The sequence below is a fragment of the Musa acuminata genome, chromosome BXJ1-6 (genome assembly GCF_036884655.1).
Source record: "Musa acuminata AAA Group cultivar baxijiao chromosome BXJ1-6, Cavendish_Baxijiao_AAA, whole genome shotgun sequence".
Taxonomy (NCBI): Eukaryota; Viridiplantae; Streptophyta; class Magnoliopsida; order Zingiberales; family Musaceae; genus Musa; species Musa acuminata.
The window spans coordinates 9,597,270-9,624,911 of record NC_088332.1 but is presented as its reverse complement, the minus strand read 5'-3'; the positions used below and the strand labels follow the sequence as shown (position 1 = coordinate 9,624,911).

General features: G+C 41.7%; 3 protein-coding genes and 1 pseudogene across 5 annotated transcripts; 1 reads left to right on the top strand and 3 right to left on the bottom strand.

The window, feature by feature from the left end:
- The first annotated feature begins 15 nt into the window (after positions 1–15).
- On the top strand, positions 16–701 carry LOC135676118 (peamaclein-like). The gene is made up of 2 exons (XM_065186962.1): positions 16–129; positions 201–701. The coding sequence occupies exons 1-2, from the start codon at positions 48–50 to the stop codon at positions 392–394; spliced, it is 276 nt and encodes a 91-aa protein (XP_065043034.1). The 5' UTR covers positions 16–47; the 3' UTR covers positions 395–701.
- Positions 702–773: 72 nt separating this feature from the next.
- Positions 774–5,622, bottom strand: LOC135675457 (uncharacterized; annotated as a pseudogene).
- Positions 5,623–9,832: 4,210 nt separating this feature from the next.
- LOC135677912 (GDP-Man:Man(3)GlcNAc(2)-PP-Dol alpha-1,2-mannosyltransferase-like) lies at positions 9,833–13,517 on the bottom strand. Its single transcript, XM_065190322.1, has 5 exons — positions 13,211–13,517; positions 12,424–12,644; positions 11,003–11,189; positions 10,252–10,609; positions 9,833–10,169 (listed from the first exon to the last, which is right to left on the bottom strand). The coding sequence occupies exons 1-5, from the start codon at positions 13,511–13,513 to the stop codon at positions 9,922–9,924; spliced, it is 1,317 nt and encodes a 438-aa protein (XP_065046394.1). The 5' UTR covers positions 13,514–13,517; the 3' UTR covers positions 9,833–9,921.
- Positions 13,518–13,803: 286 nt separating this feature from the next.
- LOC135676116 (eukaryotic translation initiation factor 5A-2-like) lies at positions 13,804–27,143 on the bottom strand. 3 transcript variants are annotated; one of them, XM_065186960.1, is made up of 8 exons: positions 22,993–24,199; positions 22,196–22,279; positions 21,469–21,554; positions 21,242–21,369; positions 19,666–19,788; positions 19,528–19,584; positions 19,363–19,437; positions 13,804–14,419 (listed from the first exon to the last, which is right to left on the bottom strand). In XM_065186960.1, the coding sequence occupies exons 2-8, from the start codon at positions 22,267–22,269 to the stop codon at positions 14,318–14,320; spliced, it is 645 nt and encodes a 214-aa protein (XP_065043032.1). In that variant the 5' UTR covers positions 22,270–22,279; positions 22,993–24,199; the 3' UTR covers positions 13,804–14,317. The 3 variants fall into 3 exon arrangements, 2 of the variants coding, with proteins under 2 accessions (XP_065043032.1, XP_065043031.1); XR_010514145.1 differs by lacking the exons at positions 13,804–14,419; positions 19,363–19,437; positions 19,528–19,584; positions 19,666–19,788; positions 21,242–21,369 and having other exon boundaries at positions 21,487–21,554; positions 22,187–22,279; positions 24,179–26,192; XM_065186959.1 differs by lacking the exons at positions 13,804–14,419; positions 19,363–19,437; positions 19,528–19,584; ... (2 more) ...; positions 21,469–21,554; positions 22,196–22,279 and adding an exon at positions 26,224–27,143 and having other exon boundaries at positions 23,361–26,058.
- Between the last annotated feature and the right edge of the window lie 499 nt (positions 27,144–27,642).

Here is a 27,642-nt window from a genome sequence, read left to right as displayed (position 1 = left end):
CCTATAAATCACCAGACCCACCCGATCTTTCTGCACCGTGAGCAGTCATGAAGCCCCTCTACTCCATCTTAGCTCTTCTCCTCGTCCTCTTCGCCTCTTCCTGCCTCCAAGTCACCATGGCAGGCTCAGGTAATCGTAGACGAGCCTTGTTTGCTTTGCTCTGTTCATGCCGTTGCGCTAAATCGTTTGCGTGGTTGCAGCGTTCTGCGAGTCCAAGTGCAAGGTGAGGTGCTCCAAGGCGAGCGTTCGGGACCGGTGCCTCAAGTACTGCGGGCTGTGCTGCGAGCAGTGCCGGTGCGTGCCATCGGGAACGTACGGACACAAAGATGAGTGCCCCTGTTACAGGGACAAGTACACAGGCAGTGGGAAGAGGAGGCAACCCAAGTGTCCTTGATCGAACACCTTTGCGGCATCTCCGTGTCTTTCGATACTTCTCTGCCTCTCCTCCTGCCAAAGGTATTTTGGCTATAGTGGATGGATTATGATGAGATATACGTATATACGGATATGTTGTGTGTGCGTTTATATATACATAAAAAAGAGAGTGATATGTTGTCCATATATTTCATATAAATAAATATTAAAAAAAGCTTTCCACAAGTATAAAATGAAACAAAAGTTTGGAACATCGCAATGTATATATTTCTTCAGGAAAAGCTTGAATCAAATCTCAGTCAAATGGTGGAAGAAGGTCCTCAGAAAGCTGCAAAAGTTTGACCTTGGGAAGATCCACAGATGAAAATTTCCAATCAAGAGGCAGGCATTTCCAGATGGGTCGAAACAGATGAAATCTTCTTTTCACAGAACAGAATTCATAGGTTATGGTACAGAAAGATCAATTGGTCGAGAAAGCGTAGTCGATCTTACAGAATTGTGCTCTCTCACAACATAAACAGACACTGAATTATTTCAAGGACCAAAAAATTCGACGTTATCATCTCGTATCTTGTGTTTCAGCAACAGGCCGCAGAGAAAATGGCTTAACATTTGCAAAAACGATCAGGGCGGGCATCGTCTACAACAATTTTTCGGCAATCTGGATAGCTTTTCGGGCTGCTCCTTTACGTATCTGATATCAGCAGACGAATATGTCCAACCTGTAGTGAAACTTTGATCAGTACATGGTATTCTATTTTTGTGAAGGTCGAAGATAATAATAGTAGCAGCAATCACTCGGATTTTTTGACAAAATGGAGCGTATTACCCGAGGTTGCCATCTTGAGATAGGTCCTGACGTATGCGACCCACCGCCACATCATTTTTGTTGGATACCTGCAGTAAGGAGATCTCATCTCTGATTTAAATCATCAGCAAGGATTCAAATGGAGTGCAAAGGTGATGTGCAGTGATATTTGGATGGAAGTGCAATCAGTAGCAAATTTTATTCGTGGATTCTCCCAGTTTTAACATTAGTAAATGATAAAGGAAAAAAACTAACATCCAGTGGTGTAGGGAAGTGATTGGATTCACGGTCATCGACAACCACCACACCAGCAGCTCCCTCCAGAATGCGTCTAGCGGTATCCTATACATTCAAATTAGGTCAATAACAATTAAATGATTAAGTGCAAATGATAAAACCTGTCATCTAACAAAGCACTCAGTTTGAGATTGCCTTGTAACAACAGTCAGCTTCAAATTCTTGTCCTTGCCAACAAATGCTATATTTGTGCATACACATTTAGTAGTTATGCATATATATACTTCTAATCCTGAAGGTTGAGATTGCCTTCAGTTTGAGATTTCCTTGTAACAACAGTCAGCTTCAAATTATTGTCCTTGCCAACAAATGCTATATTTGTGCATACACATTTAGTAGTTATGCATATATATACTTCTAATCCTGAAGGTATACCTAAACACATCTATTCCAGTCAGTAGGTTTGACTATGATTCATGACCAAATTGAAGAGCATTTCATGTTAAACAACCTCCAAAATAGTGCCAAAGGAATAACTTAAAAGAGCAAGAGATTGTAATGCTCACACTATATGCATCTTTGCACTCAGATTCACACAAATCAGGAACAGTGTTGATGATGATCAGAATATGGCATATTCCTTAATGATTTAACTGGTGAGGTTACTGGTTGGACAACTTGCTAGTTTCATTGGAAGTATTTTATGTCACTACAAAAATCAAGAATGACACTGATTATGGTTAACGTCATGGCATCCTTCCTTAAGCTCTTCGGATCAACGGTTGGAGAGCTTGCTCGTTTTACTTTCAAAAACCTTTCCTTTCCGAAACTAGGAAGTATTGACCATGCATATCAACAGAGAAATAATGATTCTCTAATAATACAAATGTATGCCTTAGAGACTTGTTCAAGAAACCAATAGATCTAGAAGTCCGAGTTAGCCAGACCAGCTGCACTTCTTTACCACAACCATACTAGATAAATATGACTTAGAGGTTCACAAATTATAGTGGAATTTTCTTCACTATGTTGTCTTTCTTTCTATGCATGTTACTCCAACTGACTTCGTAAAGTGGCTTTTCGATTTGGAGGTTCACATTCTCAGCATGTGCATGCATCACAGGAACTCGTATGCAAGTTGCAGTCACTTTGACATCCATGTCATTCTGGAGAATGGTATGCTTGGAAAATAAGGTGATCAAATATTTAATTAATACAAATCAAAGAAATTTGAGAAAAAAACTGAATACTTATAACAATTGATATGCAATTACCCAAAATTTTCTTGTTTCCTTAACCAATTTCATTTCCTCCTCATTATAGCCATTAGAAAAAACTGCTGCATTGTGTGAGAACAGATTCAATGCAAACTGCACAAAGTGAGACTTAGAAGCATTAAAACTTAATCATTTCTCTGATCATGTCTTCAGATCAAGGTGGCATAAAGATTTTACAAGTAGGTTGTGTGCCTTCCAAGATCTATAAAGTAACATAAGAAGAGTGTACATAAGGCTATCAGTTACAAGATGATTAGGTAAAGTAATAAAGAAAAGAACACAAAAACACCTCATGAGTCTGCTGCATAGGCTCTTCCATCACTGCAGTGCCTGCACCGCTGGCTGCCTGATAGGTGCTGACAACCATCCTGACCACCTGCAGGATGCAGAAAGTCAAGCCGAAAAATATTAGGATGCATTATTCTTCCTGATCTTCAAAGAACGTTGTCTTAGCGATGTGAAAATGGATGCAGATTCCAATGACTGAAAGAGATATTATAATTTGTAAGTCTATCAAACTCAGGTAACCCTATAAGTGCTGCATATTCAAAATATTAAAGGTTCTGGTGACATTCATAAACAAACTTCAATTGAGTTTAATAACCAGCAGGAAACCTTGAAGCCATGGCAAAATCAAACCTCTTCACGTTCATAGGAAGCTTGACAAAGAAAACTGAGGAAAGATCAGCATAGTATGCCCGAAAAATAAAATATCCTTTCATGATCAGCTTATGATTAATCGCATGCATCAGGTCCACAAGATATGAAAAACCAGAAACCAATCATGCAGTCAAGATTAATTTTTTTATGTAAACTTGATTACATCATTTGTACATGCAGTCAAGATTAAATGATGTACATCTTGTTCATTTGTACAAGCAAGTGAAAGCAGAAAAATTCACTCAGAATTTATTTACAATAAAGCTCTATAAATAATCAGGCGAACAGCATGTACAGAGACGACCATTCATCGCTTGTACACTAGCTTTCATAAGAGCACTGAAATTTAGCTAGTGAATTATCTTTACCCATATACAATTATATATCCACCACATGCAGGGTTTAACCACTTACAGCTTACAGTAAGACCTAAACATGGACCAATAATTATAATTTCTATCATGAATATTTTGTAATAGATCTAGGGCACATGAGTTAGTGTTCACCCCATAAGAACATCGAGTCTATGTCAAAAGGAGATCAAAATCTTTTAGCGCCTAATGTTTAAGAAGAATAGTCAACTTTTGAATGCATAATATAAGTATTAAAAAATGAATTTGTATATGAACTGATCACATATTGTGCTTCCAAATTCTAGTGCACCATAATTACATTACGTTAAAGTCTATATTCAAAATAAACCAACTATGAATAAATAAAAACAATGTTGTCATTTGTAACACTTTGATTAGTCTCACACCGAAAGCGGGCAAGACCAAGATTGACTTAAGGGTCTGATGAGTGTTGATAGGCTAGTTATCCCATTAGGCCAGGCCCTGACAATTTGTATCAAAACTATCTTAAAATTGAGATATGGTAAAGGAGCTCGAGTTAGAGGATTCGTCATGGCGTGGAGTCACCACTAGATTATGACTCGCATACACCATGCTAAGGTTTGGTATGGGCTATGTTGGGTCTTGATAAGGATGTCAAGTCCTTAATTGGAGGAGATCGAAAGTAGATAATATCAAGATTTGACTTATAAGAGTATGATACGTGTACTATTATTAATTTAAGTCTAAGCATTTTGGGCAATGCTTTGGGAACCAAACGATGATGGGTGTACTACCTATTAACCTACATCTACGTCTAAGCATTATGAGCAATAGTTGGGAGCCTAACGAAATTGATAAGCCGGTTATCCCGGGTCGTGACACCATTCCTATAAATCCTTGTTATTTGTTCCATCAAGGTAGATATCCATTCAATCAGGATATACAAATAATTAGCATCTTATAATTCCCATTTCTGATGTTGATTATGAGCAAAGATAAATGTGGCTTGCTAGTTCATAGCTAAGACCACAAAGAATGAACAAGATACAAACGAATGGAAGACGAAGCATGACCGGCAGCGAAAAAGCCACACCAAGATTAGATTTTGATGAAGAGTGATAACCTTCGCATGGCGATGGAGGGGCGTAGCAGCCATCAAACAGACAATGGTGGAGCAATTAGGATTCGCAAAGAGCGCCCCCCTTCCCCGATCTCCCTTGTAGCTTTATATGGGCCATGGCCTCCGGGTTCACCTCCGGGATCACAAGCGGCACCTCGGGGACCATCCATCCGAAACGCCGAACTATTGTCCACCACGATCGATCCCCGCTCGACCGCCATCAGGCCGAGCTCCTTGCTGATCGACCAGCCGGCGCTGAACAGGGAGATGTCGATCCCGTCGAAGCTCTCCGGACCGAGCTCCTCCACGGTATACTCGCGGTCCTCGAAGGTGAGGCGCTTCCCGGCGGACCGGCGGCTGGCGAGCAGGCGGATGTTCCGGTAGGGGAAGTCGCGGTCGGAAAAGACCCGGAGGAACTCCTGGCCGACGGTGCCTGTCACGCCCACCACCGCCACAGAGGGTCCATCCTCCCGGAGGCCCATGTGGACGGTGGTGGTGACCGGGGGAATGCGGACTCGGCTTCTGCTAGGCTTGGCGAAAGGAAGCGAGAGGGAAGGGGGAGGAGAACGGGGAGAAGAGGTGGTGGCGTTCAGCGGAGGTCGTTGCCTGCACTGTGGCTCGTTCGGGGCGGCGGGTTCGGCAGCGCAGACGGAGAGATGGAGGTGGAGGTAACTGCACCGCGCGTTGAAGGTTTCCGGTCACTTCGGTCTCGGGGAAACGCGGCCTGCAGATACCGTGAAGAACTGACAACCGATAACGCCGTGAGTTAGGCCGGTGAGCATTAAACCAAATCCAACGTACCTGATTCATTATATATATATATATATATATATATATATATATATATAATATGGGATAACTCACTCATTAATGTTAATAAACTTAAACCATCATTCCAAAATATCTAAGTTCAAATTAACAATAATATATTCATCACTCTCTCATAAATCAATATAATTTTTTTATCCATCCTAATATGAGAATAAATTAAGATATTATATCGTTATAAAAGAAAGTATACTTTATCATTCAATTTAAGAGAGAATATCAAGATATTAACTTACTATATCCAAAAATAAATAAATAAAATATTTAATTAATAAAATAATATGATTACATATAATATTGCTTGACACCGAAGCAGCTTGACACCGAACCGATCGAGGGCGCGGGCGGACAGGCTCTGAGGGGAGGCGTCGTCACCAGTGAAGACGGCGCAGTCGAGATCGGGGTTCTCCTCCTGCACGGCCTTGACGGCGCACCACAGGACCCTCTCCCCGCCGCCGCCGTCAATGGTGTAGGGATGGAAGAAACCCGCCGCCCTCCGCCTCCCCCGTCGTCCCGAGATCACCGCTGCGGCGGCGGAGAAGACCAATAGGGACAGAAGGGAAGAGGTTAAGGTCGACAACAGGAATGCCCAAAGCGACATTTTGGTCGCGCTTCGACACACTTCGCGGCTGGATTTGGGTTCTTGTATACGTCAACCAGTGATTTAAAAAGCGCTAGGCGCCAAGGTCCACAAACGCCCGAGGCGCTAGGCGCTCGCCCAGGCGCTCGCCCGAGCGAAGCGAGGCGCTAAAATATAAAAATATATAATATAATTAATAATTTCAAATAAATAAAAATTAACAACATTAAAATCAAAATAATATATTATTAATCTATTAACAAAAAATTAATCATCGAGGAAGCAGCGGCGAGCGGCGGCAGCAACAGCGGCGAGCGGCGGCAACAGCAGTGGCGAGCGACGGCAGCGACAGCGGGAAAGGGAAAGGGAGCGGAAGGCACGAGCAGCGAGAGGGCTCGCGGGAGGCGCGAGCAGTGGGAGGGCTCGAGGGAGGCGCGAGCAGCGGGAAGGCTTGCGGGAGGGCTCGCGGGAGGCGCGAGCAGCGAGAGGGCTCGAGAGAGGCGCGAGCAGCGGGAGGGCTCGAGAGAGGCGCGAGCAACGGGAAGGCTCGCGGGAGGCGCGAGCAGCGAGAGGGCTCGCGGGAGGCGCGAGCAGCGGGAAGGCTCGCGGGAGGCGCGAGCAGCGACAGCGGCGAGCAGCGGTAGCGGGAGCAGGAGCGACGAGCAGCGAGATCGCGATCGGGATCGGGATCGGCAGTGGTTAGGGTTGGGTAAGGGTTAGGGTTGAGGGTATATCGGTTTAGTTGGTTCGATTGAACCAACTAACAACCGAACCAGACCTAAAAATCTGGTTCGGTCGCCTGGTTTAACCCAGGCGCTCGCCCGAAGCGCCCGACGCCTGGGCTCGGGCGAGCGCCTAGGCGGCGCCTCTTTGAAGTGAGGCGCCTGGACATGAAGCGAGGCGCTCGGGCCTCGCCTCGCCTCGCCTCGCCCGAGCGCCTAGGCGAGCGCCCGAGCGCCTATTGAAATCACTGACGTCAACCGGTCACGTAGCTCGTGACCGGTTACAGCCGGTGACCCACCCCATTGGTTCCTCACACGAGTAACTGGACGACCCGAGCCCGACTGAATCACGCAGGTAATTCTCACAGGTACGTCGCTTCTCACTGGACGGGTCACCCATATAGTCTAACAGAATCACGCCACGTAAACCCTAGAGACGGGTGGGTGATGTGGAAATTTTATCCTATCACGATAACAGTACGAGCATGAGGATAATTTGGTGCAACCACAAAGCTGCAATACTGATCGAACTAAATCCAAGAATTTAAATATCGATCTGATCTGATATTAATGCCGATAATCAATCAACATCAGTAACTGAAACGCCGTTGTCAGACTCAGCCAAACCCTGGCTACATCTAGGGCACATATATTAAAGCAAGGCAGCAGCCCACTAGGGACTTCAAATCGCCAAGTTTACTACCGAGGCAAAGCAGACGTCACAAAAGATGGGAGATACAAAACGTTCTGTTAAAAGACAAGCTCTAGGAAAATAATAAGATCAAAATAATATTATTATTATTTCTATGAGCACTCGTCTCAGAAAATTTCGTTAAAAGAAAAACCATTTTTAAGCCAATACATAAATTACCAATCGACGCACCAAAGCAGGACTTTTTTACTCTTGGAATAAGGGCCAAATGAACAAAGAGTGACCATCCAACATTCTTTCGAGTCCCAAAGAATCTCTTGCATACTAAATAAGATAACCTGGATTCGTGAGGCCAAGAACTACTTGGGACCAATGTCCTTGAGAGCACAGATCTGTTCTTCACCCATAGCAGACATCATAGTGACAACCAGATCTTTCCCCTCCGCAAATCCATCTTTGATCTGTCAGTGTATTCAAATGGCACAACATAAATAATCTGTCAAACTTTATGGAAATCCTCCTTTAGGATAACGTATAAATAATAGGTTGACGTAGAACCAAGAAGGAATATACTTCAACACAATCCGCTTCAACTAAAAATGGTTTACATTACAAATAACATCCATCATCAATTGCGATATAGGTTTCTAGGCTGTCACATAGGTTTAACATTTGGCTGCACCATGATGCATGCCAAATAAAATTTATCTAATATGTATATATGTATATGTGTGTGTATGTATATTCACATTGGCCTGGATCTCTCTTATATTTTGTCATGTGAGGTGCATATTTTTCTCATTGGCCTGGATCTCTCTTATCATTTTGTCATGTGAGGTAGTTGCTTTGCTTGAAGGTTGATTTCACAAAATAAGTGAGTAAAAAATCACTGTAAGCCCTGTTATGTTATCTGGTTGCTTATGGCTTTATGGTTGTAGTTGATGGTGATTGATTCCTATAGCAGGTAGAGTCTGTGGACATCCAGCTCTTGGATGATCTATTAGAACGTCTTGTCTACAATGTGGCCCCAAAATGAGGGTACATCTTATTAAGGACAATCATCTGATAGGGTCAGCTGGTACAACTACAGGCAAAGGAACCATAGTTTCCTCACTCATTTAACAAAATTAGTGAGGAAACCATGATCTTGTATATCTAAAAGCATTTCATCTTTTGTAAGTTTAGTGTGCTTGAAAGCCATGGCATCACAGGTAGTAGTTTCTTCCCTAGAATTCACCGCTGCTAATTTGGATGTCCTTGATGCACTAAATGTGCAATCAAATATATATCATGTATGAAACCATAGAACATTCAATATGAGCATCATTGTCGAGAGATTTTGTAGTGCAAAATGAGATTTTGCATTTATAATGAAATTGTTTTAACCATCAGATGATGCTATCAAGAACTAGCAAATGAGACAAGAATGATACATTGTTGTATCAAGAACATAAATGTATAGCTCCTGCTCCTATCTCATCTCTAAGTTAGCTTTTAGATCTCATTGATAGTGGTAATTAACTTGATATTGCAGGTGGTGTCTGGTTAATTATAGATGATTTCCCAGGCTCAAAAAGTTTGTATTTGAAAGGAGTCAACAATAAGTTTTATGAAAGGAGTAAAAAGTTCTGCTTCCTAACGAAAATATCATATCAACACCAAATTCCAATGAAAGTATTCTCCAAATATAGAATATTCTTGCTAACTGCAGATACCTTCCCATCAAAATATATTTAAATTTGAACATTAAGGGATTTCGTCAAACATACCCTCGATGCTAGTCTCGGACGGCCAAATCACTCAAGCTGAGACCACAAGAACCAAAATCAGAAGATTGAAATCGGGTCTGCAGATGCAAAAATGACTGAAGCTTTAAAGGAGTGAGAAGAATCAACAGAGGAGATATGTGGATGACAGGAATAAGACTGGCTGCTGAGGAAGAGATGATATGGATGTGAAGTCTGCAATAATTCCAACAAGCTACATCAAAAAACCAGAATACCTGAAAGAACACAGGATTGTCAACATGCAGCAGTTATTTTGCTTCAGGCAAATTATACTACATCAACTGCAGCTGAAGAACAAAAGACTTGAGAAGAACAGAACTGTTGCTTTTATCCTCAAGTGTAACTTCCAATTGCTAAGAATGTTTAACTAATAGTCATGGCAATTACAATGTTTAACTATAAAGTTACAGGATTTGTCAAAAGAAAAGAAAACTTATCATATGTAACATAATTGGCATATGTGGACCATGACACAATTTGAAGACACCTCTCTTATGGGAAAGAAAACAAGTAAAAACACAGAAGCCAATCGGTCTGAGTTCATGAAGAAGCTTTGGGTGCTAGGATAGGCTGAACTGCAGCCTCAAAGTCCTCAAAGAACTTTTGCTCTGAGAACCTTTGAGCTCGCTTTCTAGCAGCTGCGGCTATTGCAAGCCTTTCTGGCTCTGGCATCTTAAGTACCTTGAGAATAGCTTCAGCGTATTCCTCTTTGCTTGAAGCTAGAAAACCTGTTCGATGTCCGCCTTCATTTAACACTATATCCATCTTGGGACCTGCTGAGTTATGGGCTGAATGGGAAGCACAATATTGTCAGTGGAACACACACCTTGCTCTGGGTAAACAGTATGATGAGAGCTTATATGCACTAACCAATTGGTATCACACCGGCTGCCAACAGCCTTCCCGCTGCTCGCGCCTCCCGCGAGCCCTCTCGCTGCTCGCGCCTCCCGCGAGCCTTCCCGTTGCTCGCGCCTCTCTCGAGCCCTCCCGCTGCTCGCGCCTCCCGCGAGCCCTCTCGCTGCTCGTGCCTCCCGCGAGCCCTCCCGCAAGCCTTCCCGCTGCTCGCGCCTCCCTCGAGCCCTCCCGCTGCTCGCGCCTCCCGCGAGCCCTCTCGCTGCTCGTGCCTTCCGCTCCCTTTCCCTTTCCCGCTGTCGCTGTCGTCGCTCGCCGCTGCTGTTGCCGCCGCTCGCCGCTGTTGCTGCCGCCGCTCGCCGCTGCTTCCTCGATGATTAATTTTTTGTTAATAGATTAATAATATATTATTTTGATTTTAATGTTGTTAATTTTTATTTATTTGAAATTATTAATTATATTATATATTTTTATATTTTAGCGCCTCGCTTCGCTCGGGCGAGCGCCTGGGCGAGCGCCTAGCGCCTCGGGCGTTTGTGGACCTTGGCGCCTTTTGGCGCCTAGCGCTTTTTAAATCACTGGTTGACGTATACAAGAACCCAAATCCAGCCGCGAAGTGTGTCGAAGCGCGACCAAAATGTCGCTTTGGGCATTCCTGTTGTCGACCTTAACCTCTTCCCTTCTGTCCCTATTGGTCTTCTCCGCCGCCGCAGCGGTGATCTCGGGACGACGGGGGAGGCGGAGGGCGGCGGGTTTCTTCCATCCCTACACCATTGACGGCGGCGGCGGGGAGAGGGTCCTGTGGTGCGCCGTCAAGGCCGTGCAGGAGGAGAACCCCGATCTCGACTGCGCCGTCTTCACTGGTGACGACGCCTCCCCTCAGAGCCTGTCCGCCCGCGCCCTCGATCGGTTCGGTGTCAAGCTGCTTCGCCCCCCTCATGTAGCCCCTGTTCCCTCTTTAGTTTATGCTGAATTTGGCATACGAATCAAAATCTGGTGCTTTTCTTTCAATCCAATCCCTTTGGTTTACGTTTCCAGATCCAAGACCTTTGGTTCGCGTTGGATCATGCTATGGATGGGGTTGTCCCTTTTATTGGTTTTGCAAAGATATATATCGATTTCGAGTGTCGCGATTGGACTCTTGTTGAAGTATGAATAGTTTAAAATAGATTTTAGGGCTTTCTTAATAAGCCTGATTCAAGTCTTTTAAAGTATATATTTGAGAACCATCCGTATAAATGACAGCATGACTAGTATCTCTGCAAAACCAATAAAAGGGACAACCAATTATTTATATGTTATCCTAAAGGAGGATTTCCATAACGTTCGACAGATTGTTTATGTTGTGCCATTTGAATACACTGACAGATCAAAGATGGATTTGCGGAGGGGAAAGATCTGGTTGTCACTGTGATGTTTGCTATGGGTGAAGAACAGATCTGTGCTCTCAAGGACATTGGCCCCAAGTAGTTCTTAGCCTCACGAATCCAGGTTATCTTATTTAGTATGCAAGAGATTCTTTGGGACTCGAAAGAATGTTGGATGGTCACTCTTTGTTCATTTGGCCCGTATTCCAAGAGTAAAAAAGTCCTACTTTGGTGCGTCGATTGGTAATTTATGTATTGGCTTAAAAATGATTTTCTTTTAACGAAGTTTTCTGAGGCGAGTGCTTGTAGAAATAATAATATTATTATTTTGATCTTATTATTTTCCTAGAGCTTGTCTTTTAACAGAACGTTTTTGTGTCTCCATCTGCTTTGTGACGTCTGCTTTGCCTCGGCAGTAAACTTGGCGATTTGAAGTCCCTAGTGGGCTGCTGGCTTGCTTTAATATCTGTGCCCTAGATGTAGCCAGGGTTTGGCTGAGTCTGACAACGGCGTTTCAGTTACTGATATTGATTGATTATCGACATTAATATCAGATCAGATCGATATTTAAATTCTTGGATTGAGTTCGATCAGTATTGCAGCTTTGTGGTTGCACAAAATTATCCTCATGCTCGTACTGTTGTCGTGATAGGATAAAATTTCCACATCACCCACCCGTCTAGGGTTTACGTGGGGTGATTCTGTTACACTATATGGGTGACCCGTCCAACGAGAAGTGACGTACCTGCAATAAGTACCTGGGTGATTCAGTCGGGCTCGAGTCGTCCCGTTACTCGTGTGACCCACCTGTGGGGTGGGTCACCGACTGATGGTTGGATAATGAGTATAGCAAATAACTTTACACCCAAAAATCCGAGCAAGCGGGTATGTAAAAGCATAGCCACTAGTATCAAAATAGAACTGAGGCGTGAATTTGCGGAGAGCTTCCCATGAAAGATACACTGAACCAAGACTTTGTCCAATCATAGTAAAATGAGGATATGTGTGTTCTTCAATCCACTTCCTTCTATACAAACGAACAACCTAAAAGTGCAGATTGGGGCTTTAATAAAAAATATGTAATTAACCTTTAATGAGAAAAACAAAAACCAGCTAAAGTTACATAGAATTGACCTTTCCTTCTTATGAAATCTAGACCAGGAATTTTAAGCACTTGAAAAGCAACTTATGTAACGACAACAACTACTATGAATTCACTATATTTTTTAATTTCATTGCTCGAAAGTAAAAGCACTAAGCAGCACAACATCCTGACCAATTTCACAACATAAGATAATAGTCATGCTGTCATTTATACGGATGGTTCTCAAATATATACTTTAAAAGACTTTCATCAGGCTCATTAAGAAAACCCTAAAATCTATTTTAAACTATTCATACTTCAATAAGAGTCCAATCGCGACACTCGAAATCGATATATATCTCTGCAAAACCAATAAAAGGGACAACCCCAACCATAGCATGATCCAACGCGAACCAAAGGTCTTGGATCTGGAAACGTAAACCAAAGGTATTGGATTGAAAGAAAAGCACCAGATTTTGATTCGTATACCAAATTCAGCATAAACTAAAGAGGGAACAAGGGCTACCTGAGGGGGGCGAAGCAGCTTGACACCGAACCGATCGAGGGCGCGGGCGGACAGGCTCTGAGGGGAGGCGTCGTCACCAGTGAAGACGGCGCAGTGGAGATCAGGGTTCTCCTCCTGCACGGCCTTGACGGCGCACCACAGGACCCTCTCCCCGCCGCCGCCGTCATTGGTGTAGGGATGGAAGAAACCCGCTGCCCTCCGCCTCCCCCGTCGTCTCGAGATCACCGCTGCGGCGGCAGAGAAGAGCAATAGGGACAGAAGGGAAGAGGTTAAGGTCGTCAACAGCAAGGCCCAAAGCGCCATTTTGGTCGCGCTTCGACACACCTCGTGGCTCACCGGATTTGGGTTCTTCTTTCTATTCGTCAAAATAAAAATGACGTAGCTCGTGACCGGTTACAACCAGTGACCCACCCCACAGGTGGGTCACACAAGTAACGGGACGACTCGAGCCCGACTGAATCACCCAGGTAATTCTTGCAGGTACGTCACTTCTCGCTGGACGGGTCACCCATATAGTCTAACAGAATCACCCCACGTAAACCCCAGACGGGTGGGTGATGTGGAAATTTTATCCTATCACGACAACAGTACGCGCATGAGGATGATTTTGTGCAACCATAAAGCTGAAATACTGATCGAACTCAATCCAAGAATTTAAATATCGATCTAATCTGATATTAATGTCGATAATCAATCAATATCAGTAACTGAAACGCCGTTGTCAGACTTAGCCAAACCCTGGCTACATCTAGGGCACATATATTAAAGCAAGGCAGCAGCCCACTAAGGACTTCAAATCGCCAAGTTTACTGCCGAGGCAAAGCAGATGGAGACACAAAACGTTCTGTTAAAAGACAAGCTTTAGGAAAATAATAAGATCAAAATAATATTATTATTATTTCTACGAGCACTCGCCTCAGAAAACTTCGTTAAAAGAAAATCATTTTTAAGCCAATACATAAATTACCAATCGACGCACCAAAGCAGGACTTTTTTACTCTTGGAATAAGGGCCAAATGAACAAAGAGTGACCATCCAACATTCTTTCGAGTCCCAAAGAATCTCTTGCATACTAAATAAGATAACCTGGATTCGTGAGGCCAAGAACTACTTGGGGCCAATGTCCTTGAGAGCACAGATCTGTTCTTCACCCATAACAGACATCACAGTGACAACCAGATCTTTCCCCTCCGCAAATCCATCTTTGATCTGTCAGTGTATTCAAATGACACAACATAAACAATCTGTCGAACTTTATGGAAATCCTCCTTTAGGATAACATAAATAATAGGTTGACGTAGAACCAAGAAGGAATATACTCGAACACAATCTGCTTCAACTAAAAATGGTTTACATTACAAATAACATGCATCAACAATTGCCATATAGGTTTCTAGGCTGTCACATTGGTTTAACATTTGGCTGCACCATGATGCATGACAAATAAAATTTATCTAATAATCAGGACATTTGAGCAGAATTTTTAATTTCTTAAAAACTATCTGTTTACATCTGAAAATGTACAAAAGACAAGGGACAAAAAAATGTGCTCTAAATCATACAGAAACATGTGATCTTGCAGCAACTAATGAAAACCAAGTTAATTTACATTATTAAACCTAATAATGCTATGAAAGCCTACATCAAACTATCTTTGCTTGGTTTCAAAAAAAATAAATCTCATTCAATGCAAACAACAAACCTTCTAAGAAAGCACGAAGAACAAAAAAAACCTCATATTAAACCTGTCAGGTCCTGAGACCCAAAAGAAAAAACTTAACACACAAGTTGGTCCTAGGTCAAGCGTATATAATCTTGATATTCATATCAGCCTGACGTAAGCATGTAAGCTAGCCATAGTGAAGCTGTTAGACAACTTGTACAGCTAATAGACCTCTAAGATCAGTATCACATTAACATTCAACATCAAATACTGGTTATACAAGAAGAAATGATAAAAAGTAAAAAAAAAGGTAATATCAATCCTTGGGAAAATTTCAAAGGCAACAAAGCACAGTCGCATACTAACTGTGCAAGTATCAGTCTGGCGAATCCACATAATTGAGACACATTTTTACTAAATGTGATCGGCTTTATAATCTAAAGCGATTAAAATCACTTTTGGACCACTCTAGTCCTAATTAACAATCTTAATACATACCATGTTAACTGAGAATTGACACTCGATCAGAAGGACCCAACTCACAACCAAAACCTATTGAAACTTGGATTTAAGATCCTAAAGATTAGGTATGGGACAAAGATTGAACCCATCAGGAATTTAGGGCAAGTCACCACTGAATCTCTTTCTTATGGTTCTTCTTCATCTATCTTCTTCTTCCTTTTTTTTTTTCTTTTGCTTATCTCCTTACAAAGTTCTTCAACCTTTTTCCCCTATAAACTAGTTAGGTCATAGAGTTATAGGCTTCGTGCAAATTTTCATTTGGTTCCTAACTAATTTTTGTTGACTAGCATACTGATTTTGTATTAGTTAACCTCCTAGCTAATCTTTATTTTGTTGTGTTCATCACATTGATCTACTTTGGACAAAGGTAGACCAAAGATAAACCAAAGAGAACAGTTTATCTGATCCAAATCCTATGTGACAACGAAATGGTAGGATCTGGGCCCAAATCAGGTTCTGGTTCGAGATAATCGGTAGTCCAGAATTGGCTCAACCAATACAACTAACACCATGGTACATTCAAATAGAGCTTGAAAATGAAATGTCAAGAATAAGAACTTACAAGGCTCATCAGCAGCACAAAGTATATCCTTAAACTATAAAGAAATTTGCAGTAAGATGATATATAAAAGTTGTACAAAATTATGGTAAATGTAATAGGATTTTGAACTAATAAGCCAAAAGCTACAATATCTTTAAAAGCTCAATAAGCCAAGAGATCAGTGAACTATAAAATTGATGACAGCTTAATAATTTTTTTTCAAATAAAGAACCCAGTCCAGCATTTATTGTAATCACATCAAATATTTAAGATTAAGAATTGATTTTCTTTCCGTACTTGTTATTATAATTTAAGGAAGTCTTAATTTACTTCCTTGTTTGTTGATATGAATTAAGGAAATAACTATTAAGTATTCCAAATATGATGAGATCATATTTGTTAGTATATTAAATGAAAATAATTTATATTAAATAAATACAAAAATTAAAATGAATTTCCCTTAATAGAGGCTCACCTCCTCCTATTTAAAGGGAGGGATTTCTCTCCTTCGTTCCTCACCTAGTCGAGCCTAGCAACGGGAGGAACGAGGAGTTACACCCTGTTGACAAGAGGTAGGTTTCCCTACCTTTCTTAAATTTAAAAGTTTTAGTTTTTATTTTTTTATTTTGATTCTTTGAATGTTGAAAGCTTTGTAGTTTGAAAAATATTTATCGATTCTTTAAATGTCAAAATTTTTATATTAAAGTAATCAGTTAAAAGTTTGTATAATATTTTTTACCCATGATTAAAGTTTTTATTGTAGATTTAAATATGTTAAAAATTTATATATTTTATATGATATTTCCTAGCATTACAGTTTATCTTTAATCTTATTTGAATTAAAATTTTATTAGATTAAAATATGTTATCCAAAACCTTTTGTGATATTCTTTCATTTGAAATTTAAAATATACTATTCCGAATAATTTAAAATTTGACTAAAATATGTTGAAATTTTATATGTATTGAAAGCATGATTTTTATTTGAATTTAGAATGTTAAAACTTATCTCCCAGTTTATCTTTTTATATATTATGATTTTTATTCAAATTTAGAATGTTATTTTCTTGTATTAAAGCATATCTCTTTATCTATCATTTAATGCGCTATTATGTTTTTGTTTATATTGCTAATGGATATATGTTGCGGTATGAAATTAGATATTATTTAAATCGAAATTGCTCGTAGGCCAGGCCCAACTCACAGGTTAGGCCATAGCCCATTTGCTAGGCCTAGTCAGTAGACCAAGCCAGGCCCAACCCATGGGTCAGTTCTTGGCCCGTAGGCTAACCCAGTCTAACCATCATGGGCGGTCACATGCGATGCACATGACCAGTTCATGAGCTAAGGCTAGGCCAGCTTTGTGTGATGCATGCTTAATCATGTATAATACACATGACCAGTAGATGAGCTGGCTCAATCTAGCCCAATATTATTGTTGGATTTGAGCCCAAATATTGATTAAACTAAACTAGACTTGATTAGTCTAGATCAATTCAGGGTGATTCCGAATTGATTGACTTATTCAAGTTAGTTTAACCTAAATTGAACTTAATCTAGTCCAAATTATACTAGTCTAGGGTGGTTCCAGACTAGTTAAATAAGGATTAGAGATCAGTTCAGTCAGGTTCTAGTAAATTGAGTTCAATTGAATCGATTGAACTAGAGTCCAAGTCAATTGAGGGTTAATTTGTATTATTTGATATTGATGATATTTGAAAATATGTTATTTTATCCCGAAATTGATATGACTAGTATGAGATTATATTATTTCCCTGCCGAGAGCAGGTAGGGCGATTCCCTTCGGGGATTAGCGGGCCGTCAGACGTGGCGGCTAGACGATTCCTCCATCCGCTGTTGGGAGGAACGTGTCCCCACTTTGGCGGGTGTGGGACACCACTCCATCCGGTGTTGGGAGTGCGATATGAGTTTGCCTCCATCCGCTGTTGGGAGAACATAAACTCATCCCGTAGGATAAAGCCTCTCCATCCGCTGTTGGGGGAGTGCTCCTTCGGGTATTTGATATACGCCAATGGGATGATTGATTGAATTTTGATCATGTATTCATTTTGATTTGACTTTTGGGGTTCCTACTCAGCGTTGCTGAATTTTCTTTGTTTTTGATTTTCAGAGCAGCTTCCCTCTAGTACTAAATCAGATTCTAGTGGAGAGCGGACCTTCCTCTACCGTTAGGTAGAGCCACTTGGATGACTTTTGAAGTTAACATCACTATGTTTACTTTTCTATTTGTAATTTGATGAATAAATAAATTGTAATAAATGATTATATACGATGAATAAAGTGATGTTAATATATTTAGCATGTTTATCTATTTGTCCTGTGTGGAAATATATGAAAAAAAAAAAAATCCAGGATGTGACATTTATTGTATCCCAGTTGTCTCAAAATAAAACCTGCTTGATTATATCTAGAAATTAAGTTTATTTTTGGAGTCTTGTAGAATCCCCTGAGAACAAGTTCAATTTCATCAATCACAGACCTAAAGAAGTTGAGATAAAAACTAGATTGGTCAAATATCTGATCATAAACAGCATATTTTCCAGCATAAATATTTTAACAGGCATGCACAGACCAAAAAGTCAGCAGAAGAATATAAAGAGAGCCTTGCTGCAATGCAAACATCATGAAGAAAACAAAAATAGATGATACCCATCATCATTAGCAAATCAAATAGCACAGAGAATTTCTGTAACTCCCATGCAGGAATAAATCTCTAATTATCAACATGGTGTTTGTAGTACAAATGGAGCATGAAAAAAATCCAAAACAATGTAGAAGGTCCAGTTCTTCACCAAATACCATGAAGAGATTTATACCATATTTTGAGAGCGCTTATTATGAAAATGGATCAGTAATAAACAAAGCATCATTCCCCATAATAAAGAATGACATTTCTATAGAATTTATAACAAAAAGAATTACAGAGATATTTATGTAGACTATAATACAGCACAATTTATCAGACAAAACTTCTCCTAATTGGCACCACCTGAAAATGATTTATTATAAGCTACACATTAGCAGGAGCCTCACACATCAGGCAGTCCTAGTGAGAGACTTCCTCTACGACAGATTTTGACTCTTATGATATTCATGGTATCACCAAGCATGCACTTAATCATGTCATTGATATACACGATTAACATAATGATTGAAGTTTAACTCAATGTAATGTCATATGATATACACAATTAACATTATGAATAACAATTAACTTAATATCTCCGCCGTCAAATGATTGTCTCTAGAACACAATTTGATTTCTGTTAAAACCATTTGCTACTTCTTCCTCAAACCTTCACTCTCTTTAAAACAGAAATGCAGTTCAAGCACATTTATAGCCCAAATTTCTTCAGGTTTTGTAAGGTAAAAGAATTGGCAGAAATAAAAATCTTCATGACAAACCTGAGCTAGCAAAGTTTCATCAGTTGGAAGTCTCAGATCATCTTTCGTGTTGCCATTTTCAGTCAGAAGGCTCACCTACAATGTGCAACCAAATGTCAATTAAATGTTAATTGCAAAACCCATCAATCAACTGAGAGAAACATCGTATAAATCATCAAAACATACAAAACCATCTTCAGATATGTCAATGAGCTGATAATCAGTTCGAGTAAGATGAGGAACCTGCAGATAAACCAAAAAATATTCAAATATACATTACAAATCGAAGTAGAACTTTTCAAAATAAAATAATGGAGAACGAACATCACAGTTGTGAGAAGATGGCACAATATCCTCAAGCTTCTTTGTGTTAAAGATGTCTATGCCAACAAAGTGACATTTTGCATGGCCATGTTTCCCGGTCTTGGATGTTGAAACTTCAACAACCTAAAAGATAATGAGAAAACAAAACATAGTACAATCATAAGAATAATACAGGTGCACCATTATAAAGCCATAAATCGTATACATGATGTGCATTTTAGATTGCTACAAAGATGATATTTAGAGCAAAATAATTCTTAAAGGATGTAGGCTTCCAGAAAATCCAAAGAAAAACATTTGAACCTAACAGTATAAAATGTGAACATCAATCAGCACGGCAAGAACAAAACGGATATTCCAATAATCAAGAATGAGGGTCGCATACCATTTCTGAAAATCAAGAATCCAAACCACAACTTGCTGCTATCTAAAATATCAAATGAAAGTTGGCAACTGTAAAAATAAAAGTTCCAGCTTGTGGCTATGTTCTTTTCTTGTCTATTAAGCAGAAGACAAATTAATTTCCGAGTTTCTTCACACATCCATTTTGAAGCTTAAGGACAGCGTTAATCATAAAGACATAACATGAAACGAGGTACCCTACATAAGTTTCTGCATATACAAAAAAAGTTTTTCCGCCAGTTGCATTCGGAACTAGTAGATAGTATTTACTAGTAAATAGGATTGCCATACCGACCCGTACCGGGCAGTACGAGCGGTACGTACCGGTCCGATGGTATATCGGTACGCGGATTACCGGACGGAACGAATAATAATAATAAAATAATATATATATATATATATATATATATATATATATATATATTAATATATATATATATATATTAATATATATATATATATATATATATATATTAATAATTTAAATAAAATCGAGGCGACGTCGCGTCGCCTCGGCGATGTCACCGAGGCGACACGACGTCGCCGAAGCGACGCAGCGCCTTTTTCGGCGACGTCGCTATATATATATATATATATATATATATATAATTTAAATAAATGTCGCCTCGACGACGTCGCCCCGTGTGGGGAAGGAAAAGGCGACGTCGCCGAGGCGATGCGACGTCGGCCAATAAAAAAATAAAAAAATAAAATATTATATATATATACATATATCGCTCGGTATACCGCTCGGTATACCGTTCCGTACCGTACCGAGATATCAGATCGCATAACCGAAATTCTTACTATTCTTAGCGGCTATATATGAGATCTCCGTCAATCATCTACTAGCAGCAATCGGTAGGCACATGACTATAAGAAATGAACCAAACTCATCAATATGTAGCAGCACGATCAAAATCCTAATTAACCAAGAAAAGTATAACGACATGAAGCAGATAAAGGTACACCAAAACATCTGCATTGATCCTAAAGATGACGAATAATCAGACGAATATACCGGACAAATCAAACACAAAACAAGTGCAAAAAGATACGAGAAAACATGACTTTCAAGGAATGCAAGAAAAACTAACAGAGACAAGAAACCTAGATTTCATGGTATACATAAAAAAAGAAAGAAAATCAGAGATCAAACTGGTGAACAAGAAACCTTGCAGGCCCTCCCTTTGATGACGATGTATCCGTTCTTACGGATCGTCCCGGCCTGTTGGGGGTAGGTCTTGGACGCCCCAGCATCGGCCTTGGACTCGAAATGATGTTCTTCATCCGACATGATCACTGATTCAAAGGAACACAGAAACAGCGATCAGAACACGATCCGAGAAGACGATGAGAGCGAGGCAAGAGGACCGTGAAATGTAATCAAGGGTTTCGTACCTGGTTGCTGTGGCAGACGATGAGTAACAGGATCCCCAGGGATGGAGGTTTCTTTCTTGCCATAAATCCCTCTAAAATGTTGTCGCCTGCTAGTCACAATAGCCGTGGGATTATTGGACATCACACGTGGACGGTCAACACGGAGAGGAACGATGAAGGCTGTTACTCATATTTTGTACGAGAAAATATTTTCTTTAAAGCCATTATACGCCCACGTGAGATCCTCCACATGTGGGGCCATACCAGCCACCACTCACAAGGCAGGTAGGACGCACAATGGTGGTCCAATAGTAACACGAAACTACTAGTCGTCAGCCGTTTATTTGAATTTAAGATTATATCTAATAATTTTTTTAAAAAAATTTAGAAATATTTTAAAAAATAAATTAGGATTATAAATAGTAAAATAAGGATTACAAATAGTGATATCCTAAATTTATCTTATACCTATTCAATTTATCTGAAATCCAATTAAAAATATTTAATCCAATATAAATCGAGTTGGATAATATTCCAAAAAATTCAAGTAGTTTCATTCCCAAATCACATTAAAAATTACAAGTAAATTGTGCAAACTCAGCTAATTATATAGATACCCAACTTCATCCAGAATTCGATTAAAGCAACTCTGAACTCAGAATAAACAAATCGAAAACTCAAATACCCCCCCAAGAAAGAGGAAAAGGAAAAGCTTGACGAGAAGAAGAAGATAGCTCACCTTTCCTACCTGTTTAATGTCGGGCCAGGAATACTTTGCCACTTGAGGGAGTCACTCGTGGGGCTCCTGCTGCCTTCTTCCATCTCCAATCGCCTGCCATCACCACTTGATGAGTTAGTCCGGAACCCGCAAGCCAAGAATTTTCTTATCTAAATCTGATCATATAAAAGCGCACAAACATTCTATAACAAAATGATTATATATCATAAGCTATAAACATACCGAATCATACCGCCCGGTACGGGCGGTACGTACCGGTCCGATAGGTGACCGGTACGCGGACCGCCCGTTACCGGGCGGAACGAATAATAATAATAAAATTATATATATATATATATATATATATATATATATATATATATATATATATATATATATATTAATAATTTAAATAAAATCGAGGCGACGTCGCGTCGCCTCGGCAATGTCACCGAGGCGACACGACGTTGCCTTTCTCGGCGACGTCGCCGAGGCGACGCAGCGCCTTTCTCGGCGACGTCGCCGAGGCGACACGACGTCGCCTTTTTCGGCGACGTCGCTATATATATATATATATATATATATATATATATATATATATATATATATATATATATATATATATATATAATTTAAATAAACGTCGCCGAGGCGATGCGACGTCGGCCAATAAAAAAACAAAAAAATAAATATAATATATATATATATACATATATCGCTCGGTATATCGAGCGGTATACCGTTCCGTACCGTACCGAGAGATCGTCGAAACTCCGGTACGGTACGAAATTTCAAACAGTATAAACATTAAATTTCTCTAAGCTAACCTTTCTGCTTATCATAAATCATATTCATTTAGATTTCAATGTTCGGCCATCGTGATTCATCAACCTGCAGAGCGAACCAGCTAGGATCATGAACTACTTCCTTGCTTTCATGGGAAACCTTCACATATAATCTCAAATTTGTCATACACCCAAAAGCTTGTGGAACAGTCAGCTTAATATGAAAGCACACTACTAATGGCAACGAAATGTACATCCAAGGACAGGCAAACGAAATCTAATGTGGGAAAACACGCTATAATACAAGTACCATATGCATCTCTAGAAGACCACATACAATTGTCAGAGTGACCATGCATCTCTTGGAGTACCGTAGAACTCACCATGAAAATCATGCATTTCTATTTGCGTGAAGCATAATGAAGCAGTATATGCCCTTAAACTTCCTTTTTCTAATGTGTAACACGCAACAACAAAAATTGTTACATAACAAACAAAATATTCTCCAAGAATATCAAAGACCATGTCTTTGATAAAGGAGCCATTGAATTTGCTAGACAACAGCAGCCACTTCTATACAAAAACATCTAACATTTGTTAGGTCATTGCAGCCGATATGCAAAAAAACAAGCAAATTTCAAGCAATGACCTAACAAGGCATGTAGGTCAATAGGTCCGGAGCCATAGATATTTGATATTACTTGTAGTCTTCCCAAATATCATCAAAGAGTATGCAAGGCTCATAGAAGTTTGGTTGCCATATTGATCCTCACAGATTGACTCTTCATGGGCAAGATTGAGACTGTTCTTAATGATCTCCAGTGGCTAATGGTTTATTATGTTCCGCTTGAACACCTGGAAAAGAGCTTACATTATGCTGCTTTTCATAATTTATCACTTTTTTGCTTTTAGATAGGGAGCTGCATCAGCAAAGCCATAATGTTCAAACTTTTTTTGGCCCCCTTGGAGGGCATGCTATCTCTTTGATCTCTATACAGAATATAGCTTCCGGTACAGCATAATTAGATTTTTGTCTTGATTGCTTAATCTATCAACAGCATTGTCCACTGGAAGCCACTGGAAGCCATTGGAAGCCAATAATTGTAATAAATTTCTGCTGTTTCGAAGGCAAGTAACTGAAAGACAACCATTTCTTCTGAAATCCCAATGCTTTGAAATTCTGATATGCTGCAATTTTTTCTTGCAGGAAGAAGAGAGAAATCAGTACCTTTAGTGTTCATTGCCTTAGGCGTTATACAAGCAAGCTACCTTCGGAACATAGCCAACTTGCTTGATATGATGGCTTAACTTATCAAGCATCTCAAAAATTCTAGTAGATTTTGGGTGCTTTCTATCCCCAACCGTAAACTCATGAACCATATCATCAAGCTCAATCCAACTGGACCCTGCTGGCTTCTGCTGCCCTGTACCTTTCATCTGAATCCTAGCCTTTGCCACACCTTCCCAATGCCTGGCAGCTGCATAAATATTTGACAAAATGGCATAATTCCCAGCATCTGAAATTTCCAATTTTGTCAACTGATCGACTACCTCTTCAGCAAGATCTACATTGTTATGCACTCTGCATGCACCTAAAAGGCTGCCCCATATGATTGCATTGGGCTCTAAAGGCATGGCCTTTGCAAGGTCAAATGCCTCCTTTAGAAGTCCTCCACGTCCTAAGATATCGATCAAACAACCATAGTGCTCTATCTCAGGGACAATGCCATAGTCTCTTTCCATACTGTAAAAGTGACAACGAGCCTCTTCGACGAGTCCCATGTGTGTACAAGCACATAGAACACCGATAAATGTCACACCATCAGGCATGATGCCTTCTCTCCTCATCCGAACAAAGAGAGCAAGAGCCATCTCTCCATGCCCATGCATGGCTAACCCTTGAATTATAGAATTCCAGGAAACCGTATCTCGCTCGACCATTCCTTTAAAGACATTCCATGCCTTGTCAAGACACCCACATTTCGAGTACATATCGATCAGCGCATTGCACACATGGGTGGCAAATCTCAATTTGCTTCTTTTTACATAGGAATGGATCCGTTGACCGATACCTAGCAAGCTGGACTCAGCGCAAGCAGACAATATACTCACGGTTGCAGCAACATCAGGCTCCAATCTTGCTTCTTCCATCTGATCAATCAAAACAGAAGCCTCTTTCGACAGTCCCTTTTCAGCATAACCAGATATCATTATTGTCCAAGTGACCAAGTTCTTGACTGGCATCCTATCAAACAGCATCCTCGCCATGTCCAAGTCTCCTGCCTTGCAATATCCTGACACCACCGTCGACCACGACACAACATTTCTCTCCGGCATTCTATTAAACAAGTTGAAAACATGATCCATCTCGCCAGCCTTAGCAAGCCCATCCAGCAAAGTGTTCCAACTGATAATGTCCCTCTCAGGCATATCATCGAAAAGCTGACGTGCCTCCTTCAGCTCTCCAGCTCTCAGCAAGCCAGCGAGGATTGAATTCCACGACACAACATCTCTCTGTGGCATTCCATCAAAGACCTTCTTAGCGTCGGCGATGGCGGCAACGGCAGCCTTGGCATATGAATCGATGAGCGCATTAGGGACGAAGATATCCGATAAAAATCCTAGCTTTAGGACATGGGAGTGGATCATCTGGACGCGGGCGAAGGCGGAAGGACCAGAGCAGGCCCGGAGTAGGAACGAGTACGTGAACTTATCGGGAAACGCGTCGCATTTCTGCATCTGGGCAAAGGTGGTGAAGGCCCGGGAGGACTGAGAGTTGTCGGCGAAAGCGCGGATGAGGACGTTGAAGAGATGGGTGTTGGGATGAGGGACCTGGCGGAAGACAGCGACGGCGGGGAGGATCTGGCGGCAGAGGGAGTAAGCAGAAATGAGCTTGGGAGCGACAAAGGGGTCCCGGTGGAGGTCAGCCTTGAGGATTTGAGCTTGGATTTGCCGCAGGTGGTGGTGATCGGAGCACCGGTGGAGCTCGGCGACCTTCTGCTCGAGGAGGCGGCGGTGCGAAGTCCACTGGGGCTGGCGAATGGAGGCGACAGACATGGGGGGTAAGACTTCGCCGCATGCAGCGCTCGGGTTCGTCGCCAGGGCTGGCTGGTGGAGAGAGAGAGAGAGAGAGAGAGAGAGAGAGCAACGTGGTTTAAGAATGCCGGCCGAGAAGCTCATGCTACGCTAGCATGGTTATCATGCCCAAATAATAATTTTATTCTTAAACTTAATTCTTGACCTAATTTAAGAATCACTTGATGCGGTCTGCACCTGTTTAAGCCGTGACCTCGGGACGTTACGGCTTAGTTCAGGGGTCCGGATGCCGAAGATCGCGGGTAGAGCCTTCTGGTGTCTTCGGGGTGAGTGATTACAGCCGGCCGATCCGCGGGTGATCCTCCGAGGTAGCCAGTTGCAGTCCCCTGGTAACGTGGTCGCCGTGTACCTGCACAAAGGTCGGGCCGTCCTCTGGGCCCGACCCCTCCGACGGTCTTGTTAGTGGGCGAGAAGGGGGTTTTTTCCTCCTCCCATCCTTTTGGGCCTTGGACTCTTTTATAGTTTTGGTCTGATGTTACCTGATGTTCCTGCTTGTCAGAGCGGGGTCGTGCCTCTGACTAGATTTGATGTTGCCATTAGGGTGGCGTGTGGATCATCCGGTCGCAGGGCATGGGGGGCATCGATCGTCGCCCTCTGCGTTTGGGTGAACGCGCTGGGTGTGGATGAGGGAGTCGCTGGCTGAGGGGGTGACGTTGGAGGCGTCGAGTCGACATTAATGCCCACTCACTCGGACAGGGTGCGGCCTGCGCGCGGAGGGCGTCGTGGCGTGTCGCGTTCGCCATTACTCCCTGAGGGGGGTCTTTTCTGCTGTCCCATCATGGGATGGCTGGCGTCATGGTCCACATCCCTGTTGACTTTTGTGGTGATTCCCCTATCACTTCCCCCCCCCAGGCGGAGATTTGCCGCCTTGGTTTTTAGAGTTTCGGGGACGGAGGGCGTCCTCGTGTGTTTGGACAGGGAAACCACAGGTCCGAGCGACTCGGCATGACTGGATCGAGGGGTCGCGGGTCGGAAACGGTGCTGGGACGATTCGGGACGACGGGGTCGTCAAATCGTAGGTCGGAATCGAATTGGAATGACTTGAAATGACTGGATCGTTGAGTCGCAGGTCGGAACCTGAACTGAAACGACTCGGAATGACTGGGTCGTCGAGTCGCAGGTCGGAAACGGTGCTGGGACGATTCGGGACGACGGGGTCGTCAAATCGTAGGTCGGAATCGAATTGGAATGACTTGAAATGACTGGATCGTCGAGTCGCAGGTCGGAACCTGAACTGAAACGACTCGGAATGACTGGGTCGTCGAGTCGCAGGTCGGAACCTGAACTGAAACGACTCGGAATGACTGGATCGTTGAGCCGTAGGTCGGAACCTGAACTGAAACGACTCGGAATGACTGGATCGTCGAGTCGCAGGTCGGAACCTGAACTGAAACGACTCGGAATGACTGGATCGTTGAGACGCAGGTCGGAACCTGAACTGAAACGACTCGAGATGACTGGGTCGTTGAGCCGCAGGTCGGAACCTGAACTGAAACGACTCGGAATGACTGGATCGTCGAGTCGCAGGTCGGAACCTGAACTGAAACGACTCGGAATGACTGGGTCGTCGAGTCGCAGGTCGAAACCTGAACTGAA